Raw genomic sequence first — 24,508 nt, forward strand, 5'->3', positions numbered from 1 at the left:
GTGCTGGTAAAAGAGCTCACAACCATATTGGTTTTGCGAGTGACTAAGGATATAGGTTGCCAGTAAGGAAACTGCAAACCATGGTGTATTCTCCTACCAAGAGGAGTAGTACCAATCTGAATCAGTGCCCCACATTCTGTTCCAAGAATAGAATCTCCAGCACATGCCTTACAGACATGACTCTATGGTGAACACGAGGACAAATATTGTGTAGTTAGGTCCTGAGAGACACCTAGCTCAAAGGGTTCTGGTGAGGACAGTTATTTTTAAAAGCACATCCTACATCTATCACATTTTTATCCTACCTTTCATACATGGCTATCTCACCCCTTGTTCTGTCCTCAGAACAAGTCAGTGAGGTATGTTAGGCGAAGAGACGGAACCTAACCCAAGCCACCCAGTGAACTTCATGGCAGGAGTGGCGAGTTGAACCTGGATCTCCCCAGTTCAACACTCTAACCACTACACATTGCTCTCTTGAACTGCAGGGGGAGCAGGGCCATGAGGTTTTGATCCTATGACCTGCCAGAGCTCTTTCCCAATTTCTTGGGCATTCTATTCAGCACCCCATGGAATGTGCTGCAGAATCATTCCTTGCCTGGGCTAGGCAATAAACCACATCATGGAATGTTCATTAACATTCTAACTTCAGAGGGAAAAGGGTTAGCTCTGGAATGTTGAAGTTCAAAGCAGCTACTGTTAGGGAAGTGGTTTTGTCTATGAGAAAAAGAAAACCTTCACACAGGGTGTAGGGACAAAAGAGGGAGGAGCCTGGAAGAGGTTGAAGGCCAGAGATCACTGGAGAGAGAAGAAAATGGGTAGGGTATAAGAAGCTGGAGAGAGGAGGGGGGAATGTCCTGCAGCAGAGTTTAGAAGGTTCTACAGTAGTTGTAATGGAATGCAGGCAAGTGAAGTAAGCTGAATTTCACATTCAGAATAATTAGACTAACCAACTTTTGGTCTGTTATTCAACACAGAGATAAATTGCAATGAAAAAAGCCAAGGGAAGAGAACTGCATCAAGGAATGAATATTTGCAATGGAAGATGGAGAACTAAGTGCGGCAAAAAGAAATAGTTGCCTACTAGGAAGCACGTTGTTAGCAAAGCCAAATCTGACTGGCCATAGCATGAGTTTCAGAGACGGTTATAGACCACTGATCAGCCTATCAGGCTGCAGTCACTTGCATATACATCGTAACTAACTAAAAAGGCTACAATCCAGTATATGACCAACTCCAGTTATTCCAAAATTCCTGGCTTCCCAAATATATTGCATATTCCTAAATAATCTTCTGGAAAAGTTAATTTTAGGTTTGCTGCCCACCCCCCACTTGCCATTCAGTTCACTTGAGGGCCTGTTGACAATGACCTCCACATACCCCAAAAGTCCAAGTTTGCAGAACCTCTTTTTAGAAATAACTAGCAGCTCTCCTCTCTCATAAACTACAATTCCTAGCACATCCTAGTTTCAAGCACCTTCTGCATTATCAACAAATGCTACCACCTGTATGTCCTCTACTGGACCCACAAGAGTCTCATCAGGCAGAGCACTAGGTTTTGCTCCTAAAACAGCCAGTCATGGGATCACACCTTGGTGACTAGGCCTATCTACATCCCAAACATAACAATAAGTTCTTCTCCAGGGAACCCTGGGAACTGTAGTTCTGGAGGGGAGAAGGGGTCACTAGAGACAAAGGGGTCACTAAAGACAAAGACAAAGACAAAGACAAAGACAAAGACAAAGACAAAGACAAAGACAAAGACAAAGACAAAGACAAAGACAAAGACAAAGACAAAGACAAAGACAAAGACAAAGACAAAGACAAAGACAAAGACAAAGACAAAGACAAAGACAAAGACAAAGACAAAGACAAAGACAGCCAGGCCCCCGGGGGTCGCGGCTGCGCCGCTCCCCCCGACGCCCCCCGCCCCGCCTGCGGCGGGCCGGGGGCCCCCGGGGGTCGCGGCTGCGCCGCTCCCCCCGACGCCCCCCGCCCCGCCTGCGGCGGGCCGGGGGCCCCCGGGGGTCGCGGCTGCGCCGCTCCCCCCGACGCCCCCCGCCCCGCCTGCGGCGGGCCGGGGGCCCCCGGGGGTCGCGGCTGCGCCGCTCCCCCCGACGCCCCCCGCCCCGCCTGCGGCGGGCCGGGGGCCCCCGGGGGTCGCGGCTGCGCCGCTCCCCCCGACGCCCCCCGCCCCGCCTGCGGCGGGCCGGGGGCCCCCGGGGGTCGCGGCTGCGCCGCTCCCCCCGACGCCCCCCGCCCCGCCTGCGCAATTTTGGTTGCCGTCTTCTGTTCTTTTTCCAGCTCTGCACATATGCTACATGAGGACACACTAAAGCTCTATACAAGGGCATTACAATATTGGCTGTTTTATTTTCAGTCTGTTTCCCTATAGCCCCGAGCATGGATCTGGTTCTCTACAAGCCACAGAAGCAGGGCTGCTAACTTCCAGGTGGGGCTCAGAGTTCTCCTGGAATTGCAATGGCTTTCTAGACTACAGAGATTAGTTCCCCTAGAAGAATTGGAATCTTCAGGGTATGGACTCTGCTGGCTTCATCCCCTCCCCAAGTTCTGCCCTCTCAAGGCACTGCCTTCATATCTCCAGCAATTTCCCAAGCCAGAATTGGCAACCCTATGCAGAAGCAGAGAGAAAAAACACCCCACAAAATTGAAAACCAACAGAATTTATTGGTCATTTGTCAGTATAAAACAACAACCACCCCTCCGTGAGGGTGTAATTGTAGAGGAACTGCTGGTTAAATTCCAATATATTATACTATGTACACATCTGAATGCAATTTCTAAATACAGTATGTACACAGCCATACAACAGCCGAAAGAAATGACATACAACCAAGCAAGGTTAGTAAAAAAGAAGGCCTTGTCTGTAATGAGGGAATTGTATGTGCTCTGGGACAAATGGCAGATGGATCCACAGTTTCAAACTTCAAGTAACATGGAAAAGGAAAAGGAAAAGATGCCCTCTCCCCACCTCCAGGAAGTCCACAACAAAGAGCGGGCAAGTGGTACAGAACTGTTGCTCATTTATGAAATATTCCAAAACCATCTCCTGTTATCAGACAACGTAATACAAGGCATGGCTGTGGCCTACTTGTCAATTATCCTTCACTGTTCTATGAAGATTGAACTGCTGTTAAAAAGGCACAGGAGCAAGTGCTGGTAAAAGAGCTCACAACCATATTGGTTTTGCGAGTGACTAAGGATATAGGTTGCCAGTAAGGAAACTGCAAACCATGGTGTATTCTCCTACCAAGAGGAGTAGTACCAATCTGAATCAGTGCCCCACATTCTGTTCCAAGAATAGAATCTCCAGCACATGCCTTACAGACATGACTCTATGGTGAACACGAGGACAAATATTGTGTAGTTAGGTCCTGAGAGACACCTAGCTCAAAGGGTTCTGGTGAGGACAGTTATTTTTAAAAGCACATCCTACATCTATCACATTTTTATCCTACCTTTCATACATGGCTATCTCACCCCTTGTTCTGTCCTCAGAACAAGTCAGTGAGGTATGTTAGGCGAAGAGACGGAACCTAACCCAAGCCACCCAGTGAACTTCATGGCAGGAGTGGCGAGTTGAACCTGGATCTCCCCAGTTCAACACTCTAACCACTACACATTGCTCTCTTGAACTGCAGGGGGAGCAGGGCCATGAGGTTTTGATCCTATGACCTGCCAGAGCTCTTTCCCAATTTCTTGGGCATTCTATTCAGCACCCCATGGAATGTGCTGCAGAATCATTCCTTGCCTGGGCTAGGCAATAAACCACATCATGGAATGTTCATTAACATTCTAACTTCAGAGGGAAAAGGGTTAGCTCTGGAATGTTGAAGTTCAAAGCAGCTACTGTTAGGGAAGTGGTTTTGTCTATGAGAAAAAGAAAACCTTCACACAGGGTGTAGGGACAAAAGAGGGAGGAGCCTGGAAGAGGTTGAAGGCCAGAGATCACTGGAGAGAGAAGAAAATGGGTAGGGTATAAGAAGCTGGAGAGAGGAGGGGGGAATGTCCTGCAGCAGAGTTTAGAAGGTTCTACAGTAGTTGTAATGGAATGCAGGCAAGTGAAGTAAGCTGAATTTCACATTCAGAATAATTAGACTAACCAACTTTTGGTCTGTTATTCAACACAGAGATAAATTGCAATGAAAAAAGCCAAGGGAAGAGAACTGCATCAAGGAATGAATATTTGCAATGGAAGATGGAGAACTAAGTGCGGCAAAAAGAAATAGTTGCCTACTAGGAAGCACGTTGTTAGCAAAGCCAAATCTGACTGGCCATAGCATGAGTTTCAGAGACGGTTATAGACCACTGATCAGCCTATCAGGCTGCAGTCACTTGCATATACATCGTAACTAACTAAAAAGGCTACAATCCAGTATATGACCAACTCCAGTTATTCCAAAATTCCTGGCTTCCCAAATATATTGCATATTCCTAAATAATCTTCTGGAAAAGTTAATTTTAGGTTTGCTGCCCACCCCCCACTTGCCATTCAGTTCACTTGAGGGCCTGTTGACAATGACCTCCACATACCCCAAAAGTCCAAGTTTGCAGAACCTCTTTTTAGAAATAACTAGCAGCTCTCCTCTCTCATAAACTACAATTCCTAGCACATCCTAGTTTCAAGCACCTTCTGCATTATCAACAAATGCTACCACCTGTATGTCCTCTACTGGACCCACAAGAGTCTCATCAGGCAGAGCACTAGGTTTTGCTCCTAAAACAGCCAGTCATGGGATCACACCTTGGTGACTAGGCCTATCTACATCCCAAACATAACAATAAGTTCTTCTCCAGGGAACCCTGGGAACTGTAGTTCTGGAGGGGAGAAGGGGTCACTAGAGATCTCTAATAGAGAATTCTCAGCATCCTCACTGAACTGCAATTCCCAGGATTCTTCAGGGGAGACTATGACAATTCACAATCACCCATAGCAGGCAATCAGATCAGTATATCCTAGGCAAAAACCTAACTCACCTGAAAGCTGTACCTGGCATAATGCGTTCTCCATCTGCTAGCCAAGGGTAGAGGGACAAAAAAGATACACAATCTCACGATTGCTCAAACTCTTGCTGACTCCACACATACTCTCCCTCTCTTTTCCATCCCTAGTGCCCCTCCCCTTTTTCTGAGACTGTTGGGTATTTTCTTTTTTCAAAGAAAGAAAGCTGAACTTCTCAGCTGTGCAGCATTGTGTACTTAAAACCCAGTTCCATGATTATGAAATAGCTCTGGAAACGAGATTTGGTCCAGAGATATTTTTTAAAGCTTTGAGATACAAATACAGATACAGAGAGGCAAAAATTCAAAGAAATAAAAGAGGAAGGAGGTCTTTAAATAAAGAAGAAAGCAGGTTGAGCAAAAATGAAGTTAAGATAGCTGGAGACTCCAGATGTGATTTTCTACTTCTTCTTTGGAGCCTTCTTGATGCGGGACCAGGATACAGGGTGAATTGCACATCAGTCCATTTTGGCTACAGGTTCACAAGCACAAGGCATCGGCGTCATGACAGTAGTTACAGTGTCAATTGTTTCCCTCTACAAGATCCCCCTCCCTCACCCCCAAATCCCTTAATTGTAGGCTAAAGGAAGGTCCTGGGGTCCAGTGCCCTTCCTATGATCATGAACATTCATTTTTTAAAAATAGATAAAAATCCAGTGTGGAAAACTTCACACATGCCCCACTCACAACATCCAAGATTAAGAGGACGTCACCTTGCCACACTATTTTGGGCAGGTGTTGCTGCTACAAATGCCCTGCCCCCAGCATCTCTGTGTGGGTTTTCCTTAGCAAAAATGACTTTCAGGGACAGTCAAAACATCTTCCAAGAAAGGAAATCATTCCTGGGAGGCTGGATATCTTATTCCCCAAGTGTGTTTTTGTTTTGCTCAGAGGGTGTTTTTCAGGCCCGTAATGACGAGTTAAAAGGGGTATTGACCCTCTCACAGTATTTCCCGACGGAATGCAAAATTTCCCCATGAGATGGTGTTTTCTCAGCCTTATGGAGTTGACCACAGATGGCCGATGGAGGCAGCAGCTGCCACAGGTGCCTCCTCCGAGGAGAACTCACCCAAAGTGGATTCTGACCAAAGACACAAAGCTCCATCAGTGTGACTTTTCTCTTGTCATGGGGCCCATCCACACACTCGGTGGTGTGTCACAACATGGAATGGCATCTCGCCCTGTGCTACAGATGAATTCCAGGAGGTAATGGCTTCAGTTGTCTGTCTGAAATCCACCAGTCTCATGGACTGTGGAAAAAGAGCCCACTGGAGACTGTGGGAAGGACAGGCCAACCAGAGGCAGCTCTGGCATTACTACGGTCTCTACCGTATCCCTCCAGTTCTTTTGCGTGTCAAATGCTCCCATCCATCTGCTCCACCAGAAACAGGTGGATGGCCTCAAACGCCGGGCGGTCCTTGATATCTCGACTCCAGCACTTCATCATTAAGGAGAACACAAGATTTGGGCACAGGGGTGGTTGAGAGAGATAAGCCTGTGGACAGGAGAAGCAGAGTGAGGCATTAGCAAACAAGGGGAAACAGAGGGAGAGAGAACACGTGAAATGAAGCACACGTGTGTCTTTGCGTAACCTGTAACGTGTATTTCCACTCTTAGCTAGAAAGCCAGGGTGATATAGTAGTGAAAATGTTGGGCTAGGCTCTGGGAAGCCCAAGTTAAAATCCCTACTCAGCCATGCAACTCCCTGAGTGATCTAGAACCTGAGTGATCTAGAACTCTTGTGGGCCAACCCACTTCTCAGATGTGTTATGTGCATGCGACAAGGGAGGAGAGAATCATGTCCCTGGCCTGATTTCCTTGAAACACGGGTGAGTTGGGAGGACCGAGAAATGGCTAGGGAAGAAGCAGGCACTACGGCTAAAGAATTGGCAGCCCTGGTGGGGAGGTTCTTTTGGACAAGTGTACAGCCCCTGAGGAGGAGCAGGCTTCATCTAGCTCAATCTGAGGCCAGCAGGAAGAGTCTGGCCAGCACATCAGCCTGGACAGGATTGGTTAACTTTCACTGTGGCCATAGGCAGAGATGGCATCCCCCTCGACCTGCAGTGGAAGGCTAGGCAGGCAGGATAGGGCTTGGGACATGGAGGAAGATCCAACTTTTAGTGTGGGTTTTAAAGGACATGGGCCAGAGATGCCTGGCGGATAGATTAGGGTGGCGCCTGGTTAGGACAAAACTCTGCAAGCAGAAAAGTAATAACAACGTAACATTTGATTTATATACCATCCTTCAGGAAACTTAATGCCATACTCAGAGCGGTTTACAAAGTGTATTATTATCCTCACAACGATCACCCTGTGAGGTGAGTGGAGCTGAGAGAGCTCTGAGAGAGCTGTGACTGACCCAAGGTCACCCAGCCGGCTTCAAGGGGAGGAGTGCGGAATCAAACCGGGTTCTCAAGATTAGAGTCCTGCTGATCTTAATTACTATACCAAACTGGTTCTGTGGGGGGGTCATGAATAAACACCCACCCCAGTGAGCAGGAGGAGGCAAGGAAGTCGTGCTCTGCTGATAAAAACCCCATGTGCAACAAGACAAGAATTACTATTTGCTTGATTTCTCTCCTGTGCAAAAATTTTGTAATTCAAATTTAACATTTGAATTCTAGCTCAGACAGTTTGAAAATGGGATTAGACAAATTCTTGAAGCTAAGCGCTATCCCTAGCTATTAGTTCTAATAACTAAGAATTTACTCTATGTCCAGAGGCAGGTTCCACTGTTAGAATTATTATTTATAAAAATAGATTTTTAAAAAATTACTTTTGAAATTCAACCTCAAGCCATATACTTTTGAAAATTTTAAGCATTGTTCATTCATTTGAAAGCAGTACTGTTAAGTATTAATCAATTTTTCAAATACAGCATTTTCACATTTTGAGTGTTTCCTTTCTTAAATCCAATCCAATATATAACTAGCCCTGTTCACAAGTTACAGTGAATGCACATACAATTTGTGTAAAGTGAACACCAATTATTTTTTGCATTGAGTAATTCTCATGTTACAGCCCACACATGTACAGCTGAATGTGTGATACAGATGTGTGCATGTACAGGCAGGATGTATGTGCATTCACTTTAACAAGAGTGGGACTACTGTGAATGTTGAGGGGAGGATAATTTAAATTATGAGAATATAAACTGGAATTTCTGCAAGCATGTCTGAGAAGAGAGTTTCACAAAAGACCCCTCGATAATGAATTTCTGCTATACTCCTCCCAGATGTGTATTTGGTTGGCCGCAGGTTACACAAGAACATTTGGATGTGCAATTGTGCACACATTCCTTTGCTCTTCCATTGGCCAGGATTGAGCAACATATGGAACCAAAATTTCTCAAATATGGGTTTTCATTGACGGCTACTAGGTTGAAAATATGTGGGTTCTCTGTCTGGTTAATCTCATGAAAGCCAGTAAAGACTGGAAGCAGACTGCAGGGAATTAGGGCTGTAAATATTTCTGCAATTTTTTTAAAAAAAGGGATGAGACATCGTCAAGGAAGACCGATCTCTCAATGGATATCACATTCGATGGTTATAATGGACCTCCATGCTCAGGGGCAGAATATTTCTCAATACAAATGGCAGGGGCAACGCACAGGAAGTTTTTGCCTTCATGCCTTGTCTGTAGGTCTTTGTGGGGGGACACTGGGGGAAACAGGGACTCTTTTGAAGTTCTTAGTATTTCTTGAACTTCCTCCAGTGAGTGGCTGCAAAGTAGCACACAGCTTCCTTCCCCTTCTTCAGCAACTCAAGTGTCAATCATCCGGTCCAATTTTTAGGAGCCAGTATTGGCATCTGAATTATTGTGGCTCTGGCTGGAGCCACATGCTGGGCATGCTTCCCGTACCTGCCGGCCTTGGTCTCGGAAGAACTCCCCTGTGTTCTCAATGACCTGTTCGTCTGAGAGCCAGCTGTAGGGCTGCTCTTTGCACAGTGTGAACATCTCCCACAGCGTCACGCCAAAGGCCCACACATCACTGGCTGTGGTGAACTTGCCCTGCATGGAGGGAGAGGAAGGACATGAGGACAAAAGGCATTCAAAGATTCAACCTAGTTTGGGTGTTCTGCCAGAAGTTACCTTGTTCTGCCTTAGTAAAAAAAGAGCAAGGGAACAGCACCTCCACTAGGCACCATCTTTCCACTAATAGATCTTAATGACTAATTGAACCAGGGAGATAAGCTAGTTTAAACTGTCATCCCCTCTCCCTAGAAAATCCTGGGAACTGTAGTTCTGAGGAGGGGGTGACTAGGGGCCTGTAACAGGGAATTCTCAGCAGTCCCTGTAAATTATAATTCCCAGAATTCTTTGGAGGAATAAGGCACATGAAGCTGCCTTGTATCAATTGGGACTTCTGGTCAATATTATTTACTCTGGCTCTTCAGGGTTTCAAGCATAGAAAGATATTTCCCAACACCTGCTATCTAACCTTCTTTATCCAGGAGTGCTGGGGACCGAATCTGAGGTCCTTTATATACAAAAGATGTGCTTCAGCACTGAACTACATCTATGTTTAAAAGTTATCGAACCAGTACGTTTTCAATATAAATAGAATTCTGTTGATCTTTAAACCTACTAACCCATGTTGCCCATCCAACAGTCTTCACCCTCTCTAAGTGGAGTGAGTAACCTTCTGAATATTGCGTACACTGCCTTGATTCTAAACTAGTGCATTTGGCTGGCACTTCGCCCGTAAACAAACAGATCTCTAGAAAAGGAGGTCTGCTGCGCCCACGGTCCCACCTTCTTACCAGCAGGATACTCTCCCAAGCCATCCAGCGGATTGGCAGCACAGCCCTGCCTTGGATCCGGTAGTAATCACCACTGTACAGATTCCTGCTCATCCCAAAATCGGCAATCTTGATGGTGTAGTTGTTCCCAACCAGGCAGTTGCGTGTCGCCAGGTCTCGATGCACAAAGTTGAGGGAAGCCAAATACTTCATGCCAGAGGCAATTTGGGTAGCCATGAGCAGGAGATGCAGGCAGCTGAAAAGGACAAATGTAGGCAGGTAGTCAAAGGTGAGATCCTTTGGTATCCAGTCAAAACTGCTCTCCCCACCCCCAGACTGTTTCAAGTTGCAAAAATGGTGCCAGGGAGGGAGGAGGCTGAAAAACTTTCTCCATGCGTGCCACAAACTAAGCTGAATCAGGTACTACACATATGGGAATTGAGTGGAACCAGAAATTTATATCTGACTGCTACACAGGGTGGGGACCCCAGACCCAACCCATGTACTCCGTAATGTATAATTTCTTGCACCATGGAAACCAAAACTTTGTACCAGAACTGAGGCTGATAGTGAAGTCCTGCACCTGAACAGGCTTAGACTGGAATAACAGTATCGGAGTGCACTGTAAATAACCTGATACTGTGTCATTTTCCCAGAGTGAGGGAATCACATTCCTAAGAAGGTAAAACAAAACAAAATGGTAGTGGATCCTGATGATGGGGAAAGGCTCATTGCAGAGGAGTTTGTCACAAGGACTTCATGCAGAAGATCCCAGGGGTTCAGTCCCTGGCATCTTCTGGTATAAAGATATCAGACTGAAAGGATGCCTCTGAACATGGAGGTTCAATTCTTATTATGGCCAATATCTAAGGTCATGCCTATTTTCCAAGAATTTATCTAATCATTTTAAGAAGCCATTTGTGCTAAGGGACATTGCACTATTGTATCACTGTGAATTCTGTAACAGCAGACATGGACAAGGGCACATAATCACGAGTCTGAGTTTGGAGGGAGGAAGGTGCAGATCATCACGAGTGGCTACCAGCTGTCCTCTCTGAATCAGCTGCTCTTCTCTGACCACATCCCTTTCCCTTCGGTCACCTGACACAGGGAATGTTATTTGAGAGCGTAAAGGTGCTTCTGCTCTGCCGCTGCAACAGGAACTGGTGAAGATCCCCGTTCTCCATGTACTCAGTGATCATACACAATGGATCATCCTGAACACACACTCCCAGGAGGCGGATGATGTTTGGATCTTTTAGCCGGGACATGATCTTGATTTCCTTTAGAAAATCATTCCTTTGAAAGGTAAGAGAACATGTAACAAGACTCACATAATCCTGCTATAAAATAATCCGAACCAGATCCAGACAGGGACTTCTCAAGTGGATTTTCGAGTGACATTTGGATCTTGCTGGACTCATTTTTTTCAAATAAAATGACGTTCCATTGTTTGTTTCATTTTCCCCAAAAACAAGTGCTGTAATCTAACCCCTGTAGCAATTAAACTAAAGTCTCTGAAGGCTGGCATGACAGGGTTTTAAGATCATGACCTTGAAAATCTTCATTTTTTTTAACTTTTGTAACATCTAGCCTGACAGAGAATTATGATGGGCTTGAACTCTTGTGCAACATATTGTGTCATTTTGGTTGGCCCTCATAAAAGGTATAATATAGATTTTGTTTCTTGTTCTGGACTTTGTGAGATCCATTGTGGCTGCTTACAACTTTTTCTCCTCCATCATGCCCGTGTCCAGCATGGCTGAGGACTCCTTCCCTTCAGCTTTTAAATGCCACTGATGAGGCCATCAGAGGAAGGACAGAAAGTAGCCCAGCACCCCTCCAGTCTTTTTTACTCGTTCAGTTTTTGGTCTTTCTAATGTACATATCAGGAGAATGCTCTACATGCAGTCTTCTAGATACATTCAATAGCCATTTTGTGTGAATAAGCCATGGTATATGCAATCAGAAACCCAGGTTTACTGTGTATCAAAGTTTTAAAAAGACACACATTGCCCTGTTCATGCAAAATGGGAACCATGTGTGTTATCAGAAGAATCATGGGGTAGGTCATTCTCCTAGTATGAGAGACAGAAGTACCAAAAAGGTGCCAACTGAAAAGGGATGTCTGGATTCAGCTCCAATTGAGAACCCCCTTTCTGAGAAAGTTTTTTGCATTAAACATCACCTTATTTTTTGATTCACAGGAGCCAATTTCTGTTTAAAAAGTAAAATAAAGACACAAAATCAAATAAATAAATTCATTTCAGAGAAGATCAACATTTGCGTGGGAGCATGTGGCCATTAATCCCAGATGAATTTTTGGGAATACCTGGAAACAGAATTTGGATGTACTCAACTGAATTGATGCCAGCCACATGGAGGAAACTGTTGACATTGACTGAGTTGCACCTGAGCTTTCAGACATATTTAAAACAAACATCCTTCTCACATTGTCAGCATTCACACAAAAAATGCCCAGCAGTCACTGAATCTCATACACTCACTTCTTGTAGCAGCTTTTACAAGTATAAAGTGCACTTCAACCATTCATTTAGATCAGTCTCACCGCAATCACACAGTGGAGGCCACTTTGACCTCTAGAAGACTTCCAGTGCAATCCAAAGGAGACTGGAGTCAATGGACTTTGACTAGAGTAACTTTCCTTAAGATTGCACTGTTTGTCAGCCAATGGCAGACCTTCTTTGGACTGGCATCACAGCCTGAGCTCACCTGGCAGTCTTGGTGACGTTGGCTCTGAGCATCTTTACAGCAACTAAGACTGCCCTGCTGGAGGCCTCTGCAGAAGCCCGGCCCAAGAATTCTAGAAGACCATCCGCTTCACACAGATGGACCTGCAGAAGAGAGGCCATGGAGCACCGTCAGACAGAGCAAGAGGGGGAAAGGCTTCTGACACATTTTGGGGGATCCACACACATACTGGTGGGTTGGAAGCAGAATGAACTTGCTCATACTCTACCTGGTCTCACTCAAGAGGCAGACCCTGCTGTGAGGACCTGGGAACTGGAGAGCCCAGCAAGAGCTCAGAATCATATCAAACATTTTCTAGCCCCTTAACAGGCAAGGCTTCAACAGTAGGCAAATTCTGCAACAAGGGAAGCTGGATTCCAAAGCCAGCATACATTTCCACAATTCCACTTCTCTTAATTTATTCTGGGTTTGCTAGTCATGAGGTAGGGGACATAGAACAACTGAACCTCCACCTTCCAAGCACTGGAAATCTTATTCAGCCATCTCCTCGGTGCAATTCTTCTATTGACCCCAAGGAGCCACTATTTACTCTGTTGAGGAAGCTTGCATGTGCATACTAATAAGCTACATTTGCCCCAATAGGGCTGTTTCAGGTTGGGAAAATGGTGCAAAGGGGAAGGCTCAAACCCTTTCTCTCCAGGTGCTGTGGTCCTGATCCAAATTGAACCCCTATGTGCATTAGAATTAAGTTTCCACATGGCACTCCTACCACACATCTGTTTGACCGGATCCAGGGTGGACCCAGAAGCAGTGAAGGCTCTCGGAGGAAACTAGGCTCATTCTGGAAGGGTAAAGATCCTGTGATTTCTCTTTCAATATTGCATCACGTTTTCATACTAAAAGAGATGACTGCAAACTAGCACTTGCCCAGTGGGCCAGCCTTTGCATGGCAGAATGCCAGTCCCCATCAACCTACTGGCATGACTTATACCAGTTCTCTTTTAGCCTGGGACGACCATTTTTGGGAAACGAGTACACCTACCTCCCCAAACTGCCCTTCCCCCAGCTTCTCCTTTAGCCGTAGCTGCTGCCTTGGGAACTCAGCCACGGAGATGTCCTTCTTGGTCAAGGAGTCGACCGTGATCGCCGGCACAGCATACGTGTTGTTGCCTGTCACCCCCTGCAGGCTGACAATATCCGTTTCGGCATAGTGCGGAACATTATTCTGGAAGCCTTGGTGAGGTGTGCACTTGGTAATATCAGGCTCAGCATAATCACCACTGCAGGCTGAAAAAGCCAAAGGAAGACTTTACTTGAACAACCCTCAGGTGCGCAACTGGCTGCATGAAGATTTCACGACCATTATTACATCTGCGCAGAAGAATTTTACACTGATATAAGGCTATCAGATTTATCAGATTTTTATTCCGCCCTCCAAATTTGCATCATCAATAGTACTCAGGGTTTCTTGACATGAAAATGTAATTATTTGAACACGGAGCAGAGACAAAGTTTATTTCAGTGCTTGTGGATAAATCCAAAGGCACCCACCACAGCAGTAAAATATTTAAGCTAAATTTATTTAACTTTTAAGAGGCCTCCAACATTTACTACCCCAGGCAGGGTTCTTCCCTTGCCTAACAATACGGCGTAGAGTTTGCCTGTCTCTGTCCATGTTTCCTGAACTATGCAGCCTGCATTGCTGACCACTTCCTACCTGAGTCCTCAGCACTTTGAGAGAGCTCAGGCAGTTTCTGGAGCAGGGTGGTGGGCTGGTGATATTCCAGGTCCAAGGGAAAGACCCTCTCATAGGTGGGGTTGGTCTGATGGATCTGTGTCTGACCACTGACAATTCTGGAGCTGTAGAAGGACAGACGGACAGTGGCGTCTTCTTCCAGGATTCGTCGAGGAGCCTGGGGAAGAAGGAGAATGCTGGTGAAATCCTGTGCAAAGCACAGTAGGCTGCCCAGGGAGGAGGTGAGGCAGCAGGAAAAGCCCTTTGGCCGGTGTGTAGGCCAGGCCCAGAGGGTGCTATGTTGAAGTCTCCCTGGATACCACACCTCTTGATCTTAGTTTATTTCTTTAGAGAGAAACAAACCACACATTATGCTAGAGACCTGAAAAGTTGGACTTTACTCATCCCGAAGTAGTATCAAGAAACAACGAGTTACTTAACTGAATTCAAAGATAGTATTTGCTGCAAGTTTCTGTTCTTTGTTATGCCTGTGCATTTAGTTACAAGAATCTAGTTGTATTGTTCTGACAACTGAAAGGTTTTGACTTAAAGAAATTTCTTAACTTAGATTTGTCTTGCAAGTTGGGTTCCTAATTTAGCCCCATAGAACCCTTACAGAAAGAAGTTACACGTATTTGTGCAAAAAGCAGAAGCTCCACTGATGCAGATCTCAGCCACTAATACGTGCCAGGAAAACAACAATTATGAAATTTCTGCCTGGGCAGAATTTCTCAAAGTTTGACAAAGATAACAGAAGTTGGGTGATCAGATCTCCAGTGTTCCTTTTTAAAGTTTCACCAAAGCTGCTTTGGAGTGCCAAGATCTAGACAGGGAAATGCTGTGGGATCTAGAAGCATTTAACCTTCTTCCTCCGTTTTTTTTTTCATGATCTAAGGTGCTCCCCCTTAGATCATGCATAACCCTAGGAGGAAACATACAGATATTATACCTAATGAACAGGCTCCCAGGAATGCCTAAGTACCCATCCGTGGAGCCAATTCCTCTCTTTGTTGGAGGAGAGACGGCAGAGCTTGGGATGGGGGCGAATGAGGTTTCCCAAGCGAGCCAGCATGCTGCAGGACGCACGTTACCGTCTCCAGCCGCTTCTGGGCGTACTGCCTCCATAGGATGGCAATGATGATGATGAGGAGCAGCAAGATGATCGCCACAAGGCAGCCGACCAAGCCGGAGGTGCTTGGTTCCTCTATTCTGTGTTCAATCCAGGGGCTTGTGGGAAACAATGTGGTGGGGGTCCCTGAAAGGACAAGCAAAGATACTGTGATATATTTCCTGCAGCCAAGAAGTGAGATGTTCCAGGGTCAGAGCTAAAGGATTTACAGTGTAATCCTACTGCACCCTCCTAAACCCATTAACCTCAGTGGACTTAGAAGGCTGTAACTCTGCATAGAATTGCACTGTTAAATTTCCTTTGGATGAAGGAGCCCTTGAGACTTCCATCAGAAGTTATTTTAGGTAAAACCAGAGTGACAAGACTCATTCATACCCCCACTGCCCAATGAACAGCCACTTTGTGGTAATTTAAAGGCTAACAGAATTATTGTGGTATTCTGCCACAATATATGTTAAGTTGTTAAAGTACACAAGAGTCCTCTTTGTTTTTGATGCAGTAAGCTAACTTGGTTACCTCCTCTGAAATGCATTCCCCCAAGTTTGCCTTCTTTTTTCTAAGCTGAGAATCTGCAAATTATTTTGCCTTTCTGTACAGACTCCTTTCTTTTGTCAGACTGCATGCTTACATTGCTCTGGCTGTGGCCCCAAGCCCCATTCTTACCCCAAGTCCCCTCTGTCATATTGAGTTCCTCCGATAAGAATACTTCCATTGTTGTGCTTAAAGCCAAAGTGACCACAGTGGGGCTGACAGCATCCATGTCTACTAAAGAAACAAAAGAGTAATGTTGGCCAATCATTTATGCCCTAGACATTCCACACTGAGTGGAGCCACCCAATCACAGCTTGGATGACCCCGCAAATAAGTAGCCCAAAGGTGATACCTCTGTCTCCAAAGATCTATAGGAAGGTCTATGACTATAATTTCTACACCATGTGCTGCCAGTGAACTGTTAGAGAGCTTTGTTAAATTAAATTTAACAACAGGCTCTTTTTCAATTAACAGTTCTGTACAGAAGAGGTCTGCTCTGGCTCTGCCCAATCGGCCTCTACTGAGGATGTTTTATTCTGCCATCTGCAAGCACTGGGTGTGACCAAATCATTCAGTCCTTTCCAAAGCAAAAGTCACAAACAAAATCACCAGCCCACACAGAAAGGTCCCCGTCACATCCCTAAATGAATCCCTGCTCTGAGCATTTGCCTACTTCTGTTCACCTGACTGAAAGGAGATTTCACTGATCATCATCCAGATGTCAGCAAAGTAGAAGTGGCAGAGGATGGCTTTGCCCACACGTTGGTTGAGGGGTACAGTCACAAACCGCGCACTGGGATTTTTATCATCCAGGACCGTGTCCACACCAACAGGCTCAGGCTCCCACTCTGCAATCAACCGTGGCTTGAAGAGGCACTCCACCCTCTGGAAGATCTTTACTCCCTTGGAAAACATGTTATTGCAGTGGACCTGAAAGGGGGAAAGGAGGGAGAGGAAGATACAATGGCTCTGTGCCCTTCCCCTTGCAAAGAAGGCAAGCATATGAAACCAGCCATCATTAACCAGAGCCTTTTCTGTTGTTGCACCCAACCTACAAACACATGAAGCGCCCTTAGAACAAGCCAGCTCATTGGTGCATCTAAGTAAGCATTGTCCTCGCTGACTGCCAGCTGCTTCCCAATGTCTCTGGCACAGAAAGATCTTTCTGAGCTATGAGCTGTTTCTTTTTGATATGATATACTGTCATTGGTTTGGGTTCACTTAATTTTCCACTGTAGCCATTAATGAATCGATTGTTTCTTTTACACCATTTATATGCAATGAGTGCAGAAACTATTTGCGACGTTAACAGAAAAAAATGGCATGAGGAGAGAGAACAAGATGCAGAAATAAAGATTCACAGGTTCATTTCTCCCTTATGCGAAACTGGGACAATTATATCAAGTATCAGAATGCTTTCTGCCTTGTCCCTAGTCTTTCCCAACACCTCCTATCTCAGATTCTTCAACTGGAGATTCTAGGGACTGAACCTGGGATGTTCTTTGCGCAAAGCATGCAATACACTCTCAATCAGGCCAACACACACACACACACACACACACACACACACACACACACACACACACACACACACACACACACACACACACACACACACACACACACACTTTCAATAAGAAAATTTCTAGAAACTCTAAGCAGGTCTAATCAGGTCTCTTCAATGGGCTTACCCCCAGGAAAGTGTTCTTCAGGATGCACTGTTACTGTGCAATCCTAAACAGAGTTACAGCCTTCCAAGCCCATTGGCTTTAATGGATGTAACTCTTTTAGGATCACACTGTTAGTTTCCTATTTACAGTAACCTGCCTCAGCTGCCCAGCGGGGACAGAAAGGCAGCATACATGACTCCTCAATAAACCCACAAAAGGCTGCTGGCCTGCAAAGGCTTTACCTTCATGGAAGTGAAGTTCCTCTGCCGGTCAAACTGGAACTCCATCTCAACAGCACCACCGCTAAAACTGTCATTCCTCCAGCCAACATAGTCATAGCCTGGCCACACACGGTACTGGTGGCTCTTTGTGAAATCATCCAAGCCTAGAACTCCATCGGTCAGTTGGCCCAAACCACCATGCAAAAGCCTGGGAAGAGAAGAGTTACATACTACCAAGAAGCATCACTAAATGAAGGCATGGTACTCACAATAACATTTCCAAGGCAGTCAGAGCGCTACTCACATAGCTGATCTAAGTGTACATTTTCCCACACTGAAATTCTCAGTGTAGCCATGCATCTGTGGGGTTTTTTTTAAAAAAAAAATCTCATTTTTCATTTGTGTGTTCTGCTTGGCTACATAGTGTTTTAGGTATAAGTGGGTAGTTCACGTGTTCTGCTGAGCGATCTGCTCACTCATCACATCCCCATCGAGATATGGTTGTCACTGGGTTGTTCTACAGTCATCTCTGCAGTTTCCACCCATTACTGACAGGCACACTGTTCCCAGACCCTGCACTGCAATTCACATGATGAATTCACTGCTCCAAGCCATTCCCACATTCCACAAACAATTGACATAGGAAAAAAGAAGAGGAGGAGCTCCATGTCAGATCAATATGCCATGCAAGTAACTATGCCATGCAAAGAGATAAGATGTGCAGTGACGACATAATTCATTGCATGATTACCAAAAATGAGCACCAGGCCTACGAACCTCTGTCTGAGGGTGAAGAATTGACTCCCCCCTGACCCCGACCCTCAGGGATACTCCAGCTCCCTTTCCTGTTCAGTTTTCATGAAAAAAAGCCCTTTAAGGGGTAAGGCACACAAGACATTTAAGAAAGATCACAGTGGATTCTTCACCAACAGCACAAGCGTCACTTCAGTCCAGCTCTGCAATTTGCAAGGCAGATGTACACAAAATCAAATACTGGCTCAACTGTCAATCCTCATCTCGTGCTTCAGTTGGGTAGCCCATCTCTTAAGAATTTTTTTTTTCAAATTCTGCTTTAATTTATACATTCGTCCTTTTTGTTAAAAAATTAAAACAGTAGCAAAACTTCTCTGAGAACTGACAGAGTGAAGGCATCTTAGTAACATCAAGGGTGCCAATCAATCTGCTTTTCCCTCCAGACCTAAACACTGGTAAGAAATGGTATGTTCGTATAGAATGGACACAGTGAGAGCACTTCCAAACTCGCTCTATTCCTTTGCAAATATTGTGTCTGTAATATCTATGTGAGTGTGTGTGCATAAAACCTAAATATTTGAGTGGAACTGGCATAATCCAAGTATAATTTTGGAGTAACAAGTGGAGTGAGATGTATTTTCTCCCTTCCTCCCCAGGCCCCTCTTACTTCCGTTCTTGGTAACCATCATAAGTTGAGTCATTCAGGTAAACAATGGGGTGACCAGGAGCTGAGATCATGCCTCCTTCCGGCATGCTGTAGGACTCCAAGCCATCTGGAAAAAGAGATCTGGGTGTCACCAAAAATATTCCAGTTCCTCCACCCATATGAGCTACTCTGAATAAGAAGCTGCCAAGGATGCAGGACAGATTCTTCTTTCCATCTCTTTTGTCTCTGCACTACCAGTGGATTCCAGGCCCATTCCCAATGCTTGCCAGGAGACAGGACTGTCAGTTTAGATGAAAGCTGGTACCACCCAGATAGGCAAACAAGGCAGGAAGCAAGCAGGCTCTCAAGCCAGTCAGGAAGACTGAGTAACCTGACACCAGATGTGTATGTACCCAAGTAATGAATTGGCCAAACCGAGGGCCCCAGGCCATCACTGCTGAATTGTTAGCTGCAATACCACCCTCTGCCCTTTCGTAGCAGTGTTGCTGAACAGCAAGGGAGTGCATGCCAGCAGCTTCTTCCTCCAGCAAGCTGCTATATACTTGAAGCTGAATCCAGACAAGACAGAGGTAATGCTAGTCGGAAAGGCTGATATTCTAAAGGGGTCGAATCTACCTGTTCTAGACGGAGTGAAGCTGGCTTTTCAGAGCAGATTAAGAATTTAGAAATGCCCACAGACTCTGCCTCGCTCTTCAAAAAGCAGGTTGGCGTGGTAGCCAGGCGCACCTTCCATCAGCTGCATCTGCTAACTCTCTCATTTCCTGTCAATCTGGCCATGGTTTTAACTGCAAATGTGTTTAATCTACCATTGTAAGCCACTTTGAAGCACAAGAAAAGGCAGGGTGAAAATGTTTTAATAAATAAATATACCAGAGAGAGGAAAGTAGCCCATCTTCTGCTGCCCCGTGAGCCCTTACCAAACCAAACACAGCCATAGAGTTCCACTCGCATGCAGACCGTCATGGGCTGCTCAGTCACTGGGATCAGTCGGATGTAGCGGGCGATGACAGGTGGGCGCAAATCTTTCAGGACAACATCGTAAGTATCAATGTTGCCTTGAATCACCTAGAACAAAAAAAGACATTGCTAGATTCTCCCATCAAGATTTATTTATGTGATAATAAAGATGAAAGACCAGTAGAGCTGTGAGTCCTCTTAGGACATTCCCCCTATTATTACCTGATCTCAAAGATTTTGGACAACAGACAGTTCTGCAAGAACCAACATTTCAAAGATGGGCATAACAATCAATAACTTTAAGGCATCTACTCAAATCTTTTCCCTGTCTCTGTTTTGCCAGTTTCCAAAGGCAGCAACAGATGGCTGTACCCTTCCTTCAAGGGAAGAGGTTTTACCTCTGAACATTACCTCTTCCTCAAGTAACTGCAGCCTGCCTTGCGGTTAAGGAAGAGGGCTTCCTTCCCAAGTTACGTGACAGAAAACCTATGCAGACATCTTTTGTTTAAAATTGAACATTACTCTTAGAAAGCATTTTGAGAACACAAACCAAACATACTTTTGAAGTGTCAAAAATTTAAAGCTTTCTGTGGTACTCCCTTATCACCGACAAGCTTTACACTAATACTCTCTCCCTGCTTGCAGTCATCTCTGATAACCAAATAAACAGGTCAGATTAATTCCTTCAGAAGTACAAATGATAAATCTAATCTTATCTTCTGTTCTATTATTATAGAAGATGCAACACAGTCTTGGAAATAACTTGCCTTTGCCACAGCAAGTTGGATGATCATCTTCAGATAAGCAGGCGCAGAAGGAAATTTTTGTTTGGGAAACTGGACAAGTTTATTCTGTTCTATTTTCAGACAGCAGATATGCCAGAAATACTTGCATTAGTAAGCTGCATGCATGCAGGCTGCTAAAATGGCCATGCAAACTATTAACTTTTGTAGCATCACTTGCAACGCCTTCTTCAACTATTTCTCACCCACCTGTCTGTTCTGACGGTCCTTCCAAGACAGCCAGCGCTCTCCATTGCGGCTATAGTCGATCCGGTAAGCACGGGCAAATTCCTTCCCAGTGGCTCGTGCATGCCGCCCCTGTGTTCCCACTAGTGTGATGAAGTACAGTTTATGCAAATCTATCTGGAGAAACTGCACATCCTCTGGTTGCAGGAGGCCAGCTGGACACCAGGCTCCATCACCTTCCTCTCTCAGCAACCTAAGTGTGATACAAAGAGAGAGCGAAAGAGAGAGAGAAATAAAGGTAAAAAAACCCACATCCCAAAGATCAGATGTGGAAGGAAGCGGAGAATCGGATAAAATCTCACGGAATGCAAAACTTTATAAAGACTGTGTAATGAACACATGAGAGCCAGTGTGGCGTGGTGTTTAGAGTGTCAGACTAGGATCTGGGACACCCAAGTTTAATTCCCCGCTCTGTCATTGAAGCTTGTTGGGTGACCTTGGGCCAGCCACACACTCTCAGTTTAATCTACTGACCAGGTGGTTGTGAGGATAAAATAGGGGAGAGGAGAATGATGTAAGCCCCACTGGGGAGAAAGACAGGGAACAAATGAAGTAAAATAAAAAATAAATAAAATGCATCTATCTTAATATTGAATCACAAAACTGGTGCATCCTGCTCAGTATTGCCTGTTCCTAACCATGATTACAGCCAGACTTTCTTGCTAAGTGGGGGTCACCATATTTTCTTGTAAGGCTTCAGAAAAATGATGGGACAACCAATAGCATCCCCATCAGAAATGTCTACAATACAAATGTCTACAAGTTCAGAAGCTTTTACTTGTTTAAGGAAGGCGTTCCTTAAGTCAGTAATAACTTTCTTAAGTCATCCCTTTGAACCCCGCTGCAAAGTTCCTAGTCATAGCAAAGGAGAATTTGTTTCAGGAGAATATAAAAAAAAGTTCCACCCTGGCTGCAACTGGAAGCAGCTCTTCAATGTCTCGGAAATCCTTTCCACCAGCAGAAATGACAACTGAATCCAACCCAATGCCTGCTTCATTTTCGATGTAAGTCCCAGAGCTGCTCCTGCTTACCGCGCATACTGTGGCCCTGTAGAGGCATACCACTGGCTGGAAGCTGTGATATCCTCATCTCGGATTGTCCCTTCGTGCATCCCCAAAGGATATCGGCATATTGCTGAGGAAAGGGGGAGGAAGCACAACATCAGTATACAAACAGCTGACTGATTACACAAAGCACTGATGAGAAACACACAAACACGCCCCATTATCCATTCCCTAGGGGCAGTTTTCATTTTTCCTGTTCTCAGCACTGATGTGATGATAACTTTGGGACCAGCACTTCCTGAATTTGCTATCCCTCCCCACACACACTTACACTTAGCTTGTACATTGCAAATAAGTAACCGAACAACTGCTCTGCTGAATTAGACCAATGATCAATCCCATGCAGCATTATGATTCAAGTCCAGTAGCACCTTAAAGACCATCAAGATTTCCAGGGCATAAACTTTTGAGGGTCAAAGCTCCCTTTGTCAGATAGGTGCTACTGGACTAGAATCCCGCTGTTCTGCTTCAGAACAACATGGCTACCCACCGGATGGTTCAGCATCATGTTTCCAACAGAGGCCAGCTGGCTGCTTCTGGGAATCCCACAAGCAGGTCACGAGGGAGAGGGTCTTGCCCTCTTCCCCAGCCTCTGCATTCTAAGCCACACAGACAGTCAGCCTCTTAGGCTCTTCATCTGTCCTGTCTGATTAATCATTCTTAGGCCCTTGGTTCTATAGCTGATTGCTTTATTATAGCTGGTTGCTCCCCCTTAACTGGGCTCAGGGCAGTGTACAGCATTCTAATACAGTTCTAACAGCACTATGAAATTTGCGTAATTAAACGTATAAATTGTTATAAATTTAATCAATCAAGATAAAAACCATTAAAATAGTGCAATCTGAGCTATGGATGGCAAGAAGCAATATATATTTCCCCCCTCCATAAGGGGACAAATAATGCAGCTGGATATGGTGGTAACCGTTGCTGTCCTCAGCCATAAGCCTGGTGGAATATCTCTGTCTTGCACGCCCTGCAGAACTGTATTAGGTCCTGCAGGGTGTGGATGTCATGTCACCAGGCAGAGAGTTCCTCCAGGCAGGTACCAGGGATGAGAAGGCCATGGCTCTGGTTGAGGACAGTTGGACAGCTTTTGGGTCAGGGACTATTACTTTTTTAAACTTTAGTTTTTAATGGAACAATTAGTGTTGCAATGGTTATTGTTGAAAGCCACCCGGGGAAGCAAAAATGCTAAGAGAATGGGATATATGTATCTTATAAAATAAGCAAATCTTCCCCCAAAAAACCTGCCCAGAGAAAGCCACACTTGACTTTGTACGCTGCCAGTTCTTGTGTGGGGGGAGGGCTTTTGGGGTGGTGGAATTGCAGAACCCACCTACATGATGATTTCCCCAGGACTGTCCCTGAGTCTGATCAACAGACATCATCAGGGAATTCCACGCTTCCCAGTATGCATAGGCCTGATTGGGATGAGGACTACAGCACACAAGGAATGGGGCTGAAGCCTCCTCCTACGCCATTTTCTCAACCTGCAGCTTCCTTGGGGAGCCACTGTTTGCCCCACTGAGGAACCATAACAAAAGAGCCTCTTCCCAGCTATTACGCTGGCCCTGAGCTCATTAAGTTTTCAGAGTCAGCCTGACCTTTGTTAAAATAATTGATCCTTTTTTAGCTACATTTGTTGAGTCTCTTGTCACACACCCCCTCCTTTAACATATGTTAGAACTGGAACAGCAGTCTAAATTATTTTTACTGCTCCTAAGGTTATTGCTGTGAGTTTAAAAAAAGATTGCTGTCAATCAACCCATCATTGATGACAGCCAAAATCCAGCAGAATAAAACATGCATTAACAGAATAGTTATCAGAATATATATATACTACCATTACATTAAGAAGTATAAAAAAGAAAATAACAAATATGTTTCACTAAATCAGCACTGTGCCTTGGTAGACTCTGGCAGTTACACAGAATCTTGCAACTCTATTGGAAGTTTCTTGGCTCAAGATTTGCAAGCAGAAAGGAAGTTTACCTGATCTTCCTCCAATATCCCCAGGATTTTTTTGGTGGGTACGAGTAAATAGATCGTTATTGTTTTGTTAAAGGGCATTGTTTCTTGCTCTTATCCTATTGCTGCTTATTAATTAGTTTTGTCTGAAATCAGCTACCCTGATCTTTTGATACGTAACACTTTTATTTACCACTGCTATTCAGGTTCAATAGGATGATGGTGGATCACTATGCCAGCACATCTCTGAGATACACAGGTGGCAAACTCCACCAGCGTTGTGCCAGCATTGCACAAGCGTAATGGCTG

At 45.0% G+C, this 24,508-nt stretch overlaps 1 protein-coding gene across 1 annotated transcript in view; it reads right to left on the minus strand.

The window, feature by feature from the left end:
• Positions 1-2,697: 2,697 nt before the first annotated feature.
• The window catches only part of LOC129342591 (discoidin domain-containing receptor 2-like), a 29,509-nt gene continuing 7,698 nt past the window's right edge, over positions 2,698-24,508 (minus strand). The window contains exons 3-17 of the mRNA XM_054998434.1: positions 22,199-22,301; positions 21,132-21,360; positions 20,100-20,247; positions 19,183-19,288; positions 17,784-17,970; positions 16,555-16,801; positions 16,004-16,105; positions 15,303-15,466; positions 14,194-14,389; positions 13,519-13,763; positions 12,498-12,619; positions 10,866-11,063; positions 9,786-10,020; positions 8,884-9,033; positions 2,698-6,517 (exon numbers count right to left, since the gene is read on the minus strand). Coding sequence (XP_054854409.1) covers positions 6,377-6,517; positions 8,884-9,033; positions 9,786-10,020; positions 10,866-11,063; positions 12,498-12,619; positions 13,519-13,763; positions 14,194-14,389; positions 15,303-15,466; positions 16,004-16,105; positions 16,555-16,801; positions 17,784-17,970; positions 19,183-19,288; positions 20,100-20,247; positions 21,132-21,360; positions 22,199-22,301 — 2,573 coding nt within the window. The 3' untranslated portion in view covers positions 2,698-6,376. The remainder of the gene's footprint in view (positions 6,518-8,883; positions 9,034-9,785; positions 10,021-10,865; positions 11,064-12,497; positions 12,620-13,518; positions 13,764-14,193; positions 14,390-15,302; positions 15,467-16,003; positions 16,106-16,554; positions 16,802-17,783; positions 17,971-19,182; positions 19,289-20,099; positions 20,248-21,131; positions 21,361-22,198; positions 22,302-24,508) is intronic.

This window comes from Eublepharis macularius, chromosome 14, assembly GCF_028583425.1.
Source record: "Eublepharis macularius isolate TG4126 chromosome 14, MPM_Emac_v1.0, whole genome shotgun sequence".
Lineage (NCBI taxonomy): Eukaryota > Metazoa > Chordata > Lepidosauria > Squamata > Eublepharidae > Eublepharis > Eublepharis macularius.